Raw genomic sequence first — 18,731 nt, forward strand, 5'->3', positions numbered from 1 at the left:
TCCAGTAGAAATGGGCTGACATATCCTGAGCATAACCATGTATAATATCCACTGAAGTTAAAAAGAGGTGCTTTGCAACATTAAACTGCAGTGTGCAGTACGTATTTTTCGGACCATAAGGTGCACGGGATTATAAGGCACATTAAGCGAAACAAAGCAGTCAGATAAATCAAACTTTATTCAACTCATTCTTCTTGCTTCCTCCACTTCTGTACCATTGATTCATTAATGTTGAATTCTCTGGCAGCTGCTCTATTCCCATGTTGTTGCAGTATATTAATGACTAACCTCGTATTGTGGATGGATTATCTCAGTTGTTCTCCTGACTGAAGTTTGGTCCGTTTACAGCATCCTGCCATGCGATTGCATTTGTTTCTAACCATGAAGAACCTTCACGTTAACTTTTATAAGTGGAAAAGTGTTAGTGTTCGTCCTCCAGCTTCACTGTTTATGTTATGCTAACATAGCTGTGTCGCTAGCGATCACGTAGCACATCATTATATACCAGCTAGCCCAACTTCAGTAACCCTACAAACGTCACTGCTGTTTAGTTTCCTGTCTTCATTTATGTTGGAAGTGATAGCAGAGCTGTACGTTTGATTTTTTTTCAGAAATCTCTCAGTCAGAACATGCAATATCATGCTTAGGTAACTAGCGAAACTAGCGAGCTAACTTCCGCTAGCTTCCTGCTAACTTCTAACTCCGTTAAATGTAATAACTTTTGTTTTCATGGATGCCTGGAAGTTAAACTTTATAGTTACACCTGGTAAAGCAGCAATGCTGATCGTTTTATTAAAGATGAAAGAATTTAGACAGTTTTTAACTCTTAAGTGATGCTGCAGTGTTGTTTGACCTGAAGTATACGGAGTTTAGGACCCAGATTACTCCCAGATTTAAGAGCATCTTAGTCCGACAAATACGACAATAACAACGGCCGCTTGCATGTTCTGCAAAAAAATGTGCTTTGTTGTGTATCTGACGGACAAACACCAAACCAGTTCCACATCACGGAAGTTGCACCATTTTTACAAACCAATTCTGGTTCATCTGTTTCACTCAACAATCGGCCATGTGCGTATGAAAACAAAGGCACTGCGCATGCGCGTTTTACTCCCATTCTATCGCGATATTTCATTTTCCTATCGTTGCCTAACATTATACCGGTATTACCGTGAACGGTATAATATGGCCCAGCCCTAGTGACCAGACTTGATTCTCCCAACACTGTCTGGAATTTGGGCGTGAAAACGACGGTTCGATGGATATCTCCCGACGATGTGTTTTCATTCATCTTTAACACTCTACATCAAAGGTCTTCTGCAACTGTGCATCCATTTTCAGTGGTAAAAATACGTCTTTTTACTGATTTGAGTTTATACAGGCACATCTATACACGAAGTCTAGAACACAGACAAGACAACAGTGGATTGGAGCTCATGGGGTTTATCACACACTATTGATAAGAAAGTTATCACCAAATATGAGAAACTGTACACCAAATATTGACTTGCAACTCTTTTAAAGGCTAATGTGTTGTCCTGTCCCCGAAGGACAAAATTTTACTTCAATGCATGTGCAACTGAAGACATTTTGGGAGGGTGAGGCATTTTTTGGGTTGCATATAAAAGGTGGAGAGGATCTCTGTTTGAAACACTCGAGGCAAGGAGATCAGGTGCTGCAAAGTCCAAAGTGTGATCTACATCAACATGAAGGCCGTGAGTGTGCTTATACACGCTTCTGTACAGTTTACAGATGAGTATGTGTAAGAGTCACACTATCCAAAACGTAACAGGAGGATGTCTTGGTTGAAAAAAGCATCCTGACAATGTATCAAAAGGCAAAGGAAATCCATTATACCTCAGAGCTCCCTCTGTCTTCATCTATGTATCTGTATCTCTAGCTCCCTGTTAAAAGACGAGGCCTGGAGGGCTGGAGAAAACATACAAAGCTTCAATCCACACGTCTTAGTCAGGTCCTTTGAAATGCTTACAGATGCCTAAGCCGCTCCGCCTGTAGGTAACAAGTGTGACCGAGGGTGTGGTGCATGATTTGCCTACTCCACCTCCGCTACTCTGTATTAAAAAAATAAGCTACTCTAGACTGTTCCATGTGCACTCATAAATAAATATCTGCTTGATTTGACTATGTATAAGCTCATACGACTAGTTCCTGTTAGTTCTATGGTTACACGTTAATGTGTCACTGTTTAAACACAAGAATTTTTTCCCCTTAACTTGACAAGACGGAGTTACTGTCAGAGTACAACACAGTGTGCCAGGAGGTTGAAAGCTGACACCAATGATGACAGCAGTGTGGCGACAGATATTGCTATGGATCAGGGTTCAAATCCCCTCATGATAATAAACACTCAGGCCGCAGAAGTGCCTTGGAGCAAGATCTAAAGCCAAAGAGTGATTTTTATGCATTCTAAATGTCCGATCATTTCAGAAACTGGCTTCATCAATATGTTGAACATTTAAAATAATGTTTCTCGTGCTTAGATTCAGGGAAACTCCTGACTTTTACTCAGAGATATTTGTTATTAATGTTAATGGACAGTACAACAGTGTTTTCAAAAATTTAAAAAATCAGAGAAACTAAAACGTATGTTTGGATGTTCAGATGAGCCAGTCATACGTTCTAGTGGGCTTTAGAAAACATCTATTACTGTAAAACTGTGCCTCAGTAAGTGGGACGATATGGGCAACTATCTGGCTTTGTAAAGTAATTGTTGTCTCCTGCTTTTCTCTGACAGAGCAGACACCCCATAATACATTCAGAAAAAAAGACACCTGAAAACACCTGTAAGAAACAAGTCAAACCTCAGATAATGTTAACATTTTGTTAAAACATGACTTAGACTCATTTCTGGGGAATGTAATTCAATACAACCATGCTAGGAGCCCTAGGCTAATTGCTAGCAAGCTAGGTACAGAAGGGCTTTGAGCTAATGCTAGCATTCTGGCTGGTGCTCTCATAATGAAACTTACATTACTTGGACTTGAGCAGACCCTCGCAGACTTTCAGAAGACACAAAATTCACCGAAACAGATAATTCGCCAAAGTAAAGCGTGAGGAAACTACCACAAAAATGAGCTCAGAGCCAGCTGAAAGCCCGCAGCCTCAGTATGAGCAATAAAAGGATCAAAGATGTAGCTATCAACACACATGCAGGGATTTCATGAAAATGTAACATTTTGAGAAAATCAAATGCTGACAGCAAGTGAGACAAAAAGAGCCAACAATTTGAGAAGCAAGCGTGCATCAACAAGTTTGCACACAGAAATTAATAACTGTCAAGATTACACCTGTCACTGGCTTCTTCCCTGGCTGAAGGGGAAATGACTAAAACTGACACCTCTGTGAACACAATCTGGCATAAAGTCCTTCTGTGGAGTCCAACAACAACACTCACACAGGATCAGTGTTAAAGCCCCAATCAAGGAGGTTTTCTATGAGAGGGTAATTACAGAGAGATATCAGCTTTCAGGAAAGCTGCTGAGAGAAACGTTATCAGCCAACTCTAATGCAAAGGGGATTTCTATTGAAACCTGGTATTTAATCCATCAAACAATATATGGAACAACCTTCTTGATAGTAATTTTCTTTTATTTAGAGTAAGGAGAGCTATGTTGGTCACTTTTTATGAAATCTTCTTGGATAGCATTTCAGCAGAAGGGCACGTTTTTGTTTAGTTTTTAATTAAGCAACGGCCCTTTAATGCCAAACAGATATTGGTCTGTTTGTGCCTATGAACTCAATCCATTTAAGCCGTTTGACATTTCATCCTAATACCCGCATTGTCAGTGCCAATGCCAAGTCTTTGTGACGATCACAGCCAAAGGTACTGCACATAGGGCACTACACAGGTATCAAAAAATGTTCCTTAGCAACGACTAAGATTACACTTCTTGGGAAAAAAAAAAGGAATGGTGAACGGCAGAACAGAGTGGATGGAGTACATTTATGAAATGTTCTTCTTACCTTCTTCCAAGCTTTTTAACCCTCTCGAGGCAGGCGTTGCCGATTTGCAACAGTTAACCCTTGTATGGTGTTCGGGTCTGTGAGATCCGTGTTCAGTTTTTTTCAAAAGAAAAATTAAACAATTAATTATTTTTTCACGTGTAAATGTGTTGTGTCTTTCCACTCACTCCACTTGATTATAACTGATTTATTTATAACATTTTATATAAAAGAAAAACGAGAAGCACATTAATTCATAAATGTGATCTAACAAAGGTAAAGGGAAAAAATTAACCATGTTTGCTGTTCATATGTCTTGTAATTGGGATGAAGTAAACATCTGTTGAGTAATTTAACATAAAATTGTTTGATAGTGTTAATTTGGAAAGCCAAAACTCTAGCGGGTCCACCAGACCCATGAACACTGGCTGAGTAACAAAAATACGAACACCACACAAGGGTTAAAAACTAACAACCTGATTACCCCACATACATATTTTATGAGTTTTTTTTACTCAGAAGTACCACTGCAGGACTTGGTTGTGCATTAGCAACAAAAAGTTTAATTTGAGCCTGAGAGGGTTAAAAGTAGTTGTGGTTTTTCATGTGAAGCATGACGGCAAGTTATGGGTTGATGGCAAATTCTCTGTACTAACTGTTAGTTAGCCATTAACATTGACTTTCTTGAGTTGCCTGCAACAACATGATGAGTTTAATAAGCATAAGATGTTTTCCACATAAACTCTGGAAAGCACTGTAAGAATGTAGCCAGGACTTATTCTGAAGTTGTTCCTCACCTTTTGAAGTACTGTGTGGGGTTTAGACTAAGGTGTAGAGCAGGTAAGAGACCACATACATAATGATTTGCTTGCTGGGAATTCACATGACTATTACCTGGCGCTATTCTTATGATGTCACCAATCAGAACTTTTGTGTTCCCCCATAGTCTTGTAACGTCTAGAACATTTCAGGGCTGCTGAGGATGTGTACAAATAGCTTTAGTTACACAAGCCAGCTGACTGCTTTAGCATTACATCTGCCGGAGAAATGGAAAAGGTGTATTTGTTAAAACATCAGATGAAATTGCCTACACGTTAATGCAAAGCGTTAAATATAAGCATTGATTTTACAGCAAATTGCAACTTAGTATTTATCTGGTATTGTCTAAAGCAATAGCATGGTGGTTGTGTTTGTCAAATCACAGTAAGAAGGCCCTGGGTTCAAATCCACCGGCTGGCTGAGGCCTTTCTGTGTGGAGTTATACTCTGGGTACGTTGACTTTCTCACACGGTGCAAAGGCTAACTGATGATTAACCCAGTGACCCTGAATTGGAAAAGTGGAAGAAGACGGAAAGACCTTCAAAAGCCACTCAGAGCACACTAACATTATGATAGTAAGGGCAATTTCTGGATAACTAGGTTGGTGTTCACAGTCTTCCTTTCTTACAAGTAGTCTATAGCAGTAAGCAGTTGCACTAACTGCACTTTGTGTTGGATACATTCATACACCTCTGCCAAGTGAGATTCCAAAAAGTTCAGGGCTACAGTGCATGTGTGAAAATGGTCTAAATGTGATCCACCGGCAAGAGCTGCTGCTGAATTATTTCAGCTGCGGACCAGGTGGCATCTTAAGTATTTAAAGTAGAGGTTGGAAAATGAGTTTATCACTTTATGGCCCGTGAAAATGAATGCTTTACTTCCTCCTGCCTTCACTCTAAAGCTAAGAGCAACCTGGACACTAGAGGGTAAATATCAGTGATGGACCTAAGAGCCAAACCATTCGAGGTTTGCAATAACATCTTTTAAAGTTTGCCTTAAAACAGTTAGTAGCAACTAAAATTTGCATTAAAAAGTTTTAAACTGATGCTACATACTGTATGTTTCAAATATATCCTCATGCGGTCTGAAGTTTAGTAATTGGCATCCCAGAGCACAAGTTGAACAGAGTCACATTATGTTGTTACCAGCACATATTAGTACAAAATCTGGACACTCGGTATGCCACCTACATGTGACTGCTATTCTAAATTTGTCAGTGTTGCTCTGACAACAAGTCAACGTCAACTGCACTTGGAGCCAGCGTCAGCAAGGAGGAAGGGAAAATAAACAAGAGGGTTGTCGCTAAAAGCAGGGAAGCAGAACTTTATCTGGCACAAGTTCTGACTTTTCTTACTCGATGTTTAATTCGCTTGAGGGTCATTCTCAAAAAATGAGACATGACCCTCCTCCATCACAGTCGCACTTGTCATTCACTCAGGTGGATGACAAAGTAGGTGAAATTCTCAGCCCCCACCCCTCCAACCCGCCATCGCCACTTAACATTCCAGCAGCTGGTCATAGCATATCGTGACGCATGTAATGTCACACTCGTGAGCCGTTAGCAAGCAGCAGAGCCCCCCCCTCCCCTGCATCACCTCCCTGCTGTGAGACACAAAGAAGAGTATTGTGTATTCTGAGTCAGAGAGAATGAAAAAGAAAGCGAGACAGAAGAGAGAGGTGCGTCCAGTTACAAGGACCACCCCTCCACCACCCAAAACCTGTCACCGTCTCACTGTCTTGAAGCATGTAAACAAGCAGCAGGCAAACAAGAGATAGCCTTACCCAAGAGTGTGCGTGTGACAGAGAGGGAAGGGGGGGAGGGGTCGTCTTTAAACAGCACATCCTTCGACACGATTCAAAAATGCACAAAATCACACACTCAAACTTACAGAAAAGCCAAAACTCTAAGGTAGAACCACATTTTTACTTCCTAACCCATCTCTAACCCAAACCCTGGGCATGGGTGTTTGCAAACAAACACCCCCACTCCTTTGAAATCCCCACAGCAAACACACTTGCATGATGGGAAGGCACCTCACTTTCTAGCTGACTTTCCGGGCAGCTACAAGAGATTTCCTGCTGGAAACAAAAGCATGAGGATTAAGTCTGCGGGAGGAAACGTGTCTGAAGTAAAAAAGGTGGACGGATAAGACAGATTTGGATGTAGTTAGATAAGCAGATAATACTTTGGCCGGGAGGCATAGTCGATGTGAAATATCGTTTTTGATCTGGGAGAAAGTAAAATGAAATCTCCAACAAAGACAGTTTTCTGTCATATTTCACACAAATTAGAAGCGATTCCTTTAGTGAGAAAAAAAGTGGATCCTTGTCTAACTTATCAGTGTGCGGCCATATTTCTTTTCGCAGCCAAAGACGGCATCAAGCAGACAGCTTTAGATCCTTAAACGTCCCTCGACTCTCTAGCCTGTAATTGAGGATTCAGACATCAGTGGAGTTCCACAGTGACCTGTCTTGATCCCCTGGTATTTACACTTCAAACTCTAGACTACAGCCTGGAGGTGCACATGCCCACATAGCAAAACACACACACACACACACACACACACACACACACACACACACACACACACACACACACACACACACACACACAACTACAACACATTAGCCCACAGTAAATGTACAAGATTAAGCATGAATGCGATTCCTTTCTCGCTCATTGAGCACACAAACAGAGACGAGGAGATACGAACACTGTTATTACACTTGATCTGTGTTCTTCTCTACCCCGCCTCAGGCCAAAGACTCAATTGCATTTTCAGCTCTAACAAATAAAGTGCTTTAGACACGGCTGGCCACACATAGGACAAAAGTGTATGGAGCAAGTTAAAAACAATATAACTGTGATATCTTTAACCTGCTATTTTGAGCATTTTTTCCATCTTTATTTTCCTGTTAAAGACGAAAATGTGGGAGAGAGGTCCCGAGCCGAGCCGCCCGCTCAACCAGGTGAGCTAAACTAGCACCCAGAAATTCCGCCTTCTGACTTCAATTGGAACGCATTAATTCACTTCCTATTGCTCACGTTGCTGCCAGAAAACATACATACAACGTATCGTATCGTGAGTGACATATTTCATTATTAAAAGGGGAAAGCGAGGCTCAGTGTGCACGTCTGCATGCCTTACAATTTACTTACCTACAAGACCGATAACTATTTATAGGTCCTCAAAGACTGAAAAATACATTCATGAGGACATCTACTCATCCCTACTGCCAACAGCTGCCCATGTGCACTTTCACAAGGGTTTATAATCCCAACATAAGGGTCTACACTAGGATCACCTTTAGGACTGTCAATCCATGCATGAATTCAGTGTGGACTGAGGCACTGAACCTACTAATCAACATCAACGCATTAAGCCACGTGCCCAAACCTATAACATTAGACGCACGCAAAATGGAAAGGACAAGCAGCTTGACAAGTGAGCGAGACAGAGACAGACAGGCATGGTAGAGAAAGGAGGACAGTAATCTAATAAGTTCCTGTAACGACTCAGGACAGATTTAGCCTCAACAGGCACATGGAAGGAGAGCAAAACTATGCAGGCGCATGTTCGAGCAGTGAGAACCTTTTTGAGGAAAGTACAAGAAGTGACAGAGATAAAAACATGGTGATAGAGAGGGAAGAGGCTTGTCTGTCCCATCCATCAGCCTGAGGTCATGTGTCATGTGTAGAGGAGTTATTTCTCAGCACTGACTGTGTATGTAAATGCCCCATGTCCTGCTTTGATCTCACATGTGAAAGGTCATGTCTGCCTGTGCATCACCACAACTGCTTCCAGTAGAGGAACTCGAGGAAGAACACCAAGAACCAGGGACGGGGGCCAAAGAGAGGAAGGTTGGATTAGACTGTTTTGGCTAAAGAGATTGAAAAGAATGAAAAGCCACAAAGAGCTGCATATTACACCCAACACTCTGCAGTGTATGATACAAATGCAACTACACTGATGTTTCCTTATAAATTGTAAAGCCGTGGTTCTCACAGGAATGTTTTTAAGTGGTCTGCCTGCTGAAATGAACCAATCAGAATACATTATTTTACTTGGCCTGAATTTAGAGCACACTCAAAGCTGAAGTTCCTGTCTTATGGCAGAAATCGAATTATGCATATTATAAAAGGGGAAAGCACAGAAAGTGGTGGGGGTCGTACAGGGACGAGAACAGAAATGTTACAAAGCTCTGCTATGCAACTCTTCCAACAGGATTAGGAGCCAAACCCATTGCAGGGAGGCTTGGCAAAAGCCCCATGGGGAAAAGATGGGGAAGCAAAAGGAGGCGGGAGGTGGAGGGAGGAGTGGGGTGAATGCATGCGTGTAGCATCATGCCGTCTCAGCTTGAGTGGAAAAAGACGATTTTGCATAAATCATTCCTAATTGTTTAAGTGATGGCGTGCTTTGCTGCATCAATGAGTTATATGGCACAACTCCTCCTATAGCCTGTTATTGCATGCTTTAACAATTATAAACCTTGCCCGAGATATAGTTTCCCTGGAAAAAGGGAAAAAAAACAGGCAATGCGTTTTGTATATATGATGAATGGGAGCTACAGAGATGAATAAGCTAGCAGCTAACATTATTGATCTGCCCAGTCCTAAAAAGGAACATGCACCAGCTTTATTGCTATTGACATTTGCCTTTCCTATGTGCACTGTGTTCACAGTGGTTAATGAAACAGACTTACTTCAATCACATGTAAGATTTCTACTGAGGTCAAACATTAATTAAGATATGTATAAAGTCCCGTTGCACCAACACTTAAAGGAACATGTGTAAACTCTCACCAGTACAGATCAGCAGACTGCTTTCAAGTGATTTCTGTTTTTTTTAGCGCTCCCAATTGAAGTGCATAAATTGCAACCACTGCAGGACAAACAAATCTGGCTGCCGTTCATCTGTAGTGAGTGTAGCCTGACAGCCCACTGTGAGGCTGCATATGACAGGTATCCATGTTTATTTACACCTGGCCACCCCATCACAAGGGCTGGCCAGGTGAGTTGAGGATATCCTGAACTTTTCTGTGATAAAGTGTTGCTGTATTTTCTGCTGTTAGCCTCTGTTAGTGAAACATCCTTTGAAGTGGATCTAACATCGCTAAACTCCAACAAGTAGTGAATAAACTTGCATACAGTGTGAGAATGTAAACAACTCTTTATCAGAGGAAAAGGTAACATTAGCTGGCATGATGTTAGCTAACAACCAGCTGTTGCTGTTTAGCCAGCTCGTTGTCAGCTGTCCGGAGGATCACATGTCTAATCTGCTGACAATAAGTAATTGTGACAGTATCAAGAATAAATAAGTATATTTATTCAAGTTTTTTGTGTCTTACAGCTCTGTCTTAAGTTCAGGAGATAAGGCCTGAGGTGAGGAGGAAGAGGATGAGGTGAAAATGAAAGAGCAACGGTGGATAAGGCAAGATGACAAGGAGGTGGAGAAAGGCATAATGACACGAAGAAAACATACATGTACAAGTGTTAAATGTCATATATAGTTTGAAAGAGGTAACTTCAAGCTGCGTCTCGAGACACGTACATAAAATGTGATTAGGTTAAATAGCGATGTCTATCTCGCCACTGCATTCAAGATGGCAGGGCAACGTGGCGGAAGATGTAATTATACACTAATCTATGTATATTTGTCAAGAAAATGTTTTTTGTCTATTAAAGAACCTAAAAAATTGACTTACTGTACAGTTAAGAACATCAATTATTATTCAGACTGCAAACTTCATGACAAAAGACAATCTTGGCCTTTAGTTTTTCAATTCTGGCCACCAACCAGCATGGTTTGCTTGGTTTTACAGCCGTGAGTGGAACAAAAGAAAGCTGGCTGACCAGTTTCATTTACAGTAAAACTCAAATAGTTTCTGCTGTACCCACTCACAAACCTGTCACTGTCAGGACTTTGGTGCACCAAATGTTTACATATAATCTTACATATAGCAGAAAAAAAACAAAGAGTAGGTACATTACACTCAAATAAAGTACAGCTATGTCTTTGTGCTCATCATAAAATGACAGATACTCATCTTTCAGAAAACAGAGAAACCCCAAAGGTTTAAAGTGAAATTTGACAAGCTAAGATAAGAGCTCTTACAACCGGAACACACAGCCCACAGCTGTGGAGCAGAGCTACCACACACACACACACACACACACATGCACACACACACTGAGGGAGATTGAGGACAGATGGAACAGTGTTGTGGCTAGCAAAGTGTGTTAAGTGAGTGTATCTCGGTAGAGTTATCAGAGCATTCTTGTGTTTCAGCAGAGAGCTCGGGAAACATTCTCAGGCCTCCTGTTTGCCAGAAGAAAAGCACCTGTGCATGACTTACACAGGTTTTAGGAGGAACTTTGATTAGTAGCATAAGAAGAGTGACAGCTTTCAACCTTTCCCTCTCTAAATGAGACAGTGCTCACTTCAATACATCAATAAGTGGTCTTATGTTCTGCTGATGGGGCTTGTTTAAATGAAAATAATACGGTGTCATCACTCTCATTGTCAGATGTATAACTAGTCACAACCTATTCAAATGATATGTGGAAAAGGTACGCACACCCACAGAAAGACCCAGTATGAACTGGGCCTGATGAAAGGGATACAAAGAGGTCTGCCAACAATTAGACTGGATCCATACGTATACACTGTATAGCAATATGATTTGGTTCTGGTCCTGAACTGGAATTTGGACCTAATTTAGATTTGCGACAAAGAAGAGGTCAAAAAATAACTACACAAAAAGAGGGGGAAAAAGCCAGAGGGAACCTAATTTAAGACGGACTGAAACACAGCTGGTGTACTGACTCACAGTACTTGTTAACTTGCTGATAGCCTAAAATTCCCCAAAGGCTTTCCTCTCCAGAAAGCCCAAAGGTCAAAAGGCCAAGCCATCAGCAGTAATGGTTGCTTAACACTTGACATCACGAAAAGAAGGGAAAAAAAACAGGGGGTTGGAGCTCTTCAGTGTAAGTGTGCACATCTGTTTAATTGTGCATGAACGTGTGCGTACTTATATTTATGTGTTTGGGCGCACAAGGCCACAACTAATTAAGAAGACTGCCTGCCCCCCCCCCCCCTCCCCCGCTTAAGGGACCATCAAGAGGTCACTGTAGTCAAGGATACAGCAAGACCCGTCAGCTGTCAATGACAAGCATGAAAGCAGAGACAGCGAATGAGGGCTATACAGCCTGTAACCTGCTGAGCCGCTGGGGTCTCAGATGCTCCGCAGGTTGACTACAACAGCAATAAAGCACTTAGAAAAGGACAGTCAGCCTTTTGTCTGAGACAAAGACAAAGGCACAAGTCCTCCAGCAATGAAAGGTCTTCTTGTGAAAGCCTTGCACTGCCCTGTGAACCATGACATGGAGGTCTAGCTCGATTCCAGCTGCATTATCACACCAATGTTTCTGTCAGAATACAGAGAGGAGATTGCAAGACCAATATGGCTAACTGACAAAAAGACACACATTTTCTCACATGTAATTTCATCTTAAATACTTTTACCAGTCACAATGATCTACAGTGCAAAAAGCTAGACTGATGGACTGGGAATTCAGATTCCCCTGTTGTACCCTGGATCATAGCAGCTCATCTGCATTCTACCAACAAGTGCATATGTTAGGAGACATGACAGAGTAACAAAAAAAAGCTGGGAGAGCTCAACAGATCAAGCTGTGTTATGCTGTTTGCCCATTTTGGGGGGTTTAAAGTGCTCTGGTTGATCAAGCAGAGAAAGCATGAGAGTGAGAAAAGAATAAGAAAGGCAAAGAGAGAGAGACAGCAGAGAGGTTTTGCAGCTACTGACAGGTAACAGGAGAGCTAGAGAAATACATTTATTCTTCTTGATTAATAGCTAAGTGTGAACCTCTGTATCTGCTCATCTGTGCTGTAGAAGGTATCCTCTGACTTTGGGTGTGAATGTCCAAATGTTTGCATTTGTCTAATCTTTAACTTTAAAGAATAAAGTGTGCTTCTGTCTTGGAGAAAAAGAAGCTCAGTGCAAATTCTTTCTACATGACTTAGCAGGGTTTGGATCTAAGCCTTCAGATCCAACCCCCCACCACAGAAACGTATCCAAACTTCTCTTTCATTCAAAAATCGATGTGTGAAAAACATGCGCAAAGCACGAAAAACTACAAAAAGAAAAACTTCATCCACCCCCCACTCCCTCCTGCAGTGAACCTGCACATTCATCCCATGCACTTTAAAGAGTGCTAGCATGGACAAACTCCAAACAGTGAGAAAAGGAAATCAGCAGCCTTCATATATCTGCACTACATGCATGAGTGCGCGCCGGCTTTTTCACCAAAACCCACATAACTGCAACAACAAAGCCACTGAGCTATGAGGGTGCCCTGTGAACGGCACCTTTTTATTACCTCTACCCACCACTTGCAGACAATACATTTATCAGCAATTACGTAAAGCAGCACAACCGGATGCTGCACAGAGCCTGCAGCAAACACTTCACTGATCATACAGTCAACAGTGCAGCTGTCTCTATTCATGAGAAAATTCTACACTGACTCCAAAGTGTGGTGATGAATCACATATTGGGGGAAATTTCCATCTTTAACACATTTTATGAAACTGACAGGAAAAGTGGGATTTTCTCAGAAAAACATGGTTGACTGCTTACCTGAAACAGAAATAGTCATGGGTGCTTCCAGAGCCCTGTCATTGTCCAAATCCCTGCTCAACCTCAGATCCCCAGTTTCTTCATTCAACAGCAGCAGACTTAGCTCATTTCCAGACTCAAACTTGTAGCGCAGTTTATCCGACACATCCGGGTCATGAGCCGGAACCTTTCCTATTATTCCAGATGGAAAACTGTTGGACTTGTTGGTGACATAGTTATTAAAGAGAATCTCAAAGTTGTGCAGCACTGGTTCGTTGTCATTCATGTCTACTAGGCGGATGTGCACAGTAGCACGGCTCACTAGCGGTGCTGATGTGGCCTGAACGACTATGACATACTCAGTTTTGGTCTCATAATCCAAGTCTGTGAGTGCAGTGAGGTCTCCATTGAAAATATCCAGCTGGAACACTTCTGGAATATTTCCTTCTACGATCTGATACATGATCTGAGCATTAGTGCCATCATCGGGGTCTGTGGCAGTGATCTGGGCCACGACTGATCCCACTGGGCTGTTCTCTTGCACATCAATAAAAAGCTCATCCTTCTCAAACACTGGAGCATTGTCATTTATGTCTTGGACTACAATATGAATAGAAACAGCAGCTTTCAGAGGTGGAACACCTTTATCCACGGCAAAAGCCTTCAGGTTATAAACATGAACGTTTTCCCGGTCCAGCTTGCGAGCGGTTCTGACGATGCCAGAGTGAGGCTCTACGTGAAAATCCCCGTCACCGTCATCCCCACCTTGAAATGTATAGGTCACCCTGCCGTTTGATCCACTATCTCTGTCTGAAGCAGAGATCTGGAGCACACTAGTGTAGACAGGTGCATCCTCAAGAACACTCCCCTGGTAGATGTCTCTGAGAAAATGAGGAGCATTATCATTGGCATCACTGATGATGATCTCTACATAAGTGATGTCAGATTTCTGGGGGATGCCATTGTCTTTGGCAGTGATGGCTAAAGTGTAGGAGGCCTGATCCTCATAGTCAAGCTCCATTTTGGTTACGATGGCACCTGTATCTGGGTCAATTTCGAACTGAGGAACATTGTCTTCCATTACGTATGTGATACGAGCATTTTCCCCCGTGTCTTCATCTGTCGCACTGATCACTATCACAGTGCTGCCCACTGGTTTGTCTTCACTGATAGACACGTGGTAGCTGGCGCTTTGGAAGACAGGCCGGTGTGTGTTGGCATCGGTGACATTGATGAACACCTGGGCGGTATCGTAAAGTGTTCCATCACTGGCGGTGACTGTCAGGACATACTGGCGTTCCAGCTTGTAGTCCAGGGGAAGGGCTAAGGTGATGAGGCCACCGCCACTCTGGCTAGTGATGGCAAAGCGGTTCCTGGTGTTGCCGCTGGAGATCTGATACGTCACCATGCTGTTAACATCCCTGTCCACAGCGGTCACTGTCAGCACACTGCTGCCGACCACAGCATCTTCGTTGATCTTCAGTGAGTAGGTCTTCTCTGAGAATGTGGGTGTGTTGTCGTTCACATCCAGCACTGTGACGCTGACACTGGCAGAGGAGGACCTCACAGGTGTCCCGTGATCTCTCGCCTCCACGCCAAAGGTGTAAAATTCAATTTCCTCCCTGTCGAGCGGCTCACTAACTGTAATCCAGCCTGTGCTGTTGTTGATGGTGAACGGAAAACCTGGCGTGGTGTCGGTAATGCGGTATTCCAGGAGAGAATTTTTCCCTGAATCGGCATCAATGGCTTGAATGTGGATGACAGAGTAACCAACGGCCACATTTTCCAGCACTGTAGCCTGGAAAGGTGTGCTGACAAACATGGGTGTGTTGTCATTGACGTCCACCACTTGCACCACCACCATCCCTGTGCTGTTTATCAGCGGAGGCCTGCCTCCATCCTGAGCCTTAATCCTTAAATTATACTCCCGAATCATTTCATAGTCAAGAGGATTGATGACATCAATGACACCAGTGGGGGAGTGAATGTAGAACTGCCCTTTAACGTTGCCACTTATGATGCTGTAGTGAACTTTGGCATTGTTTCCCTCATCTCTGTCCGTCGCCTCCACCTGGATCACTTTGGTGTTGACTGGCACGTTCTCTGGGACCTGCACCACGTACCTCTTTTCAGTGAACTGTGGGTAGTTGTCATTTTCGTCTTCCACAGTGATGTAAACTGTGGCGGTGGCACTGCGGGGACTTGGCTCCTTCCCCTGATCGTTGGCTTCGACGATCAGTTGGTACTGGGACCGGGTCTCCCTGTCAGGACGCTCTCTGATCCTCACCAGGCCGCTCCGGGGGTCAATTTCAAACACAGAGTTGACTTCGTCTGCGTTCACAATTTTATAGATCATGTCGGCGTTGGAGGGAGCATCACCGTCAGTGGCCCGGACTGTCTTAACTTCAAAGCCCACTTCTACGTTTTCTCGGATGCTGACTCGATATTCATTTTGCTCAAACACAGGGGTGTGGTCGTTGGTGTCACTTACAGTGACAGTGAGGTAAGAAGTGGCAGATCTTTTGGGGGTGCCATTGTCCGTCACAGTAACTTTGAACACATGGGTGTCTTTGACTTCTCTGTCCAGAGCCTGGATAGTTGTTATGCTTCCAGTCTGTGAGTCTATGTAGAAAAAGTCATCAGACCTTTTATCAAACAAGGCTTCCATGCTGTACTCCAGCCTCCCCGCTTCTCCATCATCTGGGTCATTTGCTTTTAGGGTGATAACTCGCGTCCCAGCGGGCTCATTCTCACGCACAGACACCTGATAGTTGGGAAGTTGAAACTGGGGAGATGAATTAACCTGCCGCTTTCCCCTTCTGATCAGCACAACAGACTGTCTGTGGATGGTTTCTGACGGGCTTTGGTGTTGTTTGCGCGCTTTAACGAGCGTCAAATGAAGCTGCACAGAGAGCCCGCTGCCCGGAGAGCTGTGCAGCGCGCAGTGAAGCTTCTCCTCCGACTGTCCACTGTGTTTAAGACACAAGTCACTAGCCAGGAATAAATCTCCGTGCCTGATCACCCCGACAACGTTTCTTCCTACACACTCAGTATCCAAAAAGGCAGTGTTTTGCGTGAAAGAGGGTAAAAGTTTTGTTACATTCAAAAGTAGAATACCTGCAGGTAAGCAGGAAGTTGCCTCCAGTTTTGAAAGGTGTTTTATTTGAATGTCTGGCTCACCTGACGCTTTCTTTCTCTTGTATTTAATAAAACAGTCCTGGCCGTGAACGAACACATTAAAATGCGTCAGGATAACGTCTCCGGACGCGGAGGAGACAGTTCTGAAATAAACAGGCGCAGGATTCCTGGGTGTGCGCGCACACTGAACTTTGTGGGACAGGCGGATAACACCGTCGAGCCTCCCAACTTGGAAACAACTCTGAATGAAGTTGGGAGATAAAGTCCTGTCAAGTTTATAAGTCCACCCAGGGCCGAGCGACAGGTTGGCCAAAAGGCTCCCGGGCTGTGAACTCTCCGAAAGGTGCATCTCCAAACATCCCGCGAGCGGCGGCACGGTGAACAGAACCCAAACCCAAACCCAGCAACACATCGGCGGCTCCATGCTTGTAAACCTGCCGAATCCCGTTCAACTTCACCGAAACTCCTCCGCAAAAAAAGTAAAGAAAAGCATTAAGTCTCCCTCTCCCAGCACCGCGTCTTACTTTTCTCCCGCATGGTGAAGTAATTCTCAACGTGGAAAAAGACGCTGGGTATCCATAGTATCAGTGTGTCCAGGCGCGTCACGGCTGCGTAAACACACACTGAGTTTAAAACGAGTACAAAATGGCTCCGCGGCTCTCCTCCTCCTCCACCTCCTCTCTCCTCCTCAGAGACTTATTACCATAAACCTGCTGTGTTCCCCCTCTGGGACGCTTTCGGGTGGGGTGGTGGCGAGGAGGCTTTCTTTTTTTTTTTCTCATGGAGATTTAGGAAGTGCCGCTGTCCGGGTGACCAATACGCACAGGCGCATTGTTATTACAATAGGACGAGATGTGGGTAAAATTCCTGCTGCGCGTTTAAGTGTCGCTCCCTCTTCAACTTCTGTGTGCTGAAGCGTTCTGAGCTGTGATGGTACAATTAAAACAGACCTGAGGCTCAGTGAAGGAAGACTGAAAATGTCATCATCACAGCTTTAACCAGCTCCTACTCATCTATGGAGGGGAGAAAGTTGAACAGTTATTTATATGTCACATCAATGTAGTAAATATTAGACACAGGGAACTGTGGACTGCACCACAAAACTACAGGAATGTCGCAGAGGATCTCACTTCCTTCACCCGTGCAGTTTACTTGTGTGCGTCATGGTCAGAGATGAGTGTTTTTTCTTCATTTGTAATACATCAACAACAATATAATAATAATAATAATAGGTAAAATCAGACAGCGTTTCAGGCATCTAAGTTTGTATGATTTTAGAACTTTATGTTCATTCAAACACATTTCCTCACGTTTCATTTTGTTTTGCCTCAACAAAACGATTTTTTTTTTTTTTTAATTTAAAGTTTAAGCTGACAAAAAAATGACTTTTCTATTCTGGAAAAAACTCCCACAACAACGATTATATGCTGCACTTTAACGTGTATCACGAGGCAATGCCGTTACTCTCGGGATTCGTTATGTTTGTGCTAAACAACGTTAACTCCAGAATAACAGTTGACGTTAGTCTTGTACAACAGCGCCCCTACGAGGACCAGCAGCTTTACAACAGTTGGCCCACAGCTGCCGTATCCACTGATGAACTTCCTTATGCACACCTTGCTGGTGCCGGGTTGGACCCGTTTTTACCTGCACAACTTCCTTAACTTACCGTTGCACAGATTCAGCAAAGTCCTGGAAACATTCCTGAGATATTTGAGTCTGTGTCAACTTGACAGCATTACAACTTCGATCCCTCGCTGCTCCAGTCTGCATGCCAATCAGTTGCTTTCCAATGAAGTGTGAATGTTAGACAGCATGTCGCAAAGAGTGCTTGTGTGTAAAATTCTCCAGTAGAGTAGAAGTGCTCTAAAAACCAGCACATGTACTCTATGGCACCAACAACCGTGTCATTTTAAGAGTCACTTAAATCACCTTTTTGTTCAAATGCTCAGTTTGAACATCGGCAGGTCATCTCGACCATGTCTACATGTCTGATTGGCTGATTAGACATTTGTGTTACAAGTAGAGATGGACCGATCCGATATTACGTATTGGTATCGGTCCGATACTGACCTAAATTACTGGATCGGATATCGGAGAAAAATAAAAAATGTAATCCGATCCATTAAATATCACGAAAGCACCTCACAAAACTTGCAACACGCCGTAAC

The 18,731-nt window shown here is 43.2% G+C and overlaps 1 protein-coding gene across 10 annotated transcripts in view; it reads right to left on the reverse strand.

The window, feature by feature from the left end:
* The window catches only part of celsr1a (cadherin EGF LAG seven-pass G-type receptor 1a), a 100,430-nt gene extending 83,115 nt beyond the window's left edge, over nt 1-17,315 (reverse strand). For 3 of the 10 annotated variants that reach the window (XM_085387462.1, XM_085387460.1, XM_085387455.1), the window contains exon 1: nt 13,444-17,311. In XM_085387462.1, coding sequence (XP_085243588.1) covers nt 13,444-16,984 — 3,541 coding nt within the window. In that variant the 5' untranslated portion in view covers nt 16,985-17,311. Of the gene's footprint in view, nt 1-13,443 lie in introns of all 10 variants that reach the window. The other 7 variants (XM_085387459.1, XM_085387457.1, XM_085387458.1 and 4 more) reach the window with 6 other exon arrangements.
* Between the last annotated feature and the right edge of the window lie 1,416 nt (nt 17,316-18,731).

The sequence above is a fragment of the Rhamphochromis longiceps genome, linkage group LG17 (genome assembly GCF_057381845.1).
Source record: "Rhamphochromis longiceps isolate RC_006_pf linkage group LG17, R_longiceps_female_GT1.1, whole genome shotgun sequence".
NCBI lineage: Eukaryota > Metazoa > Chordata > Actinopteri > Cichliformes > Cichlidae > Rhamphochromis > Rhamphochromis longiceps.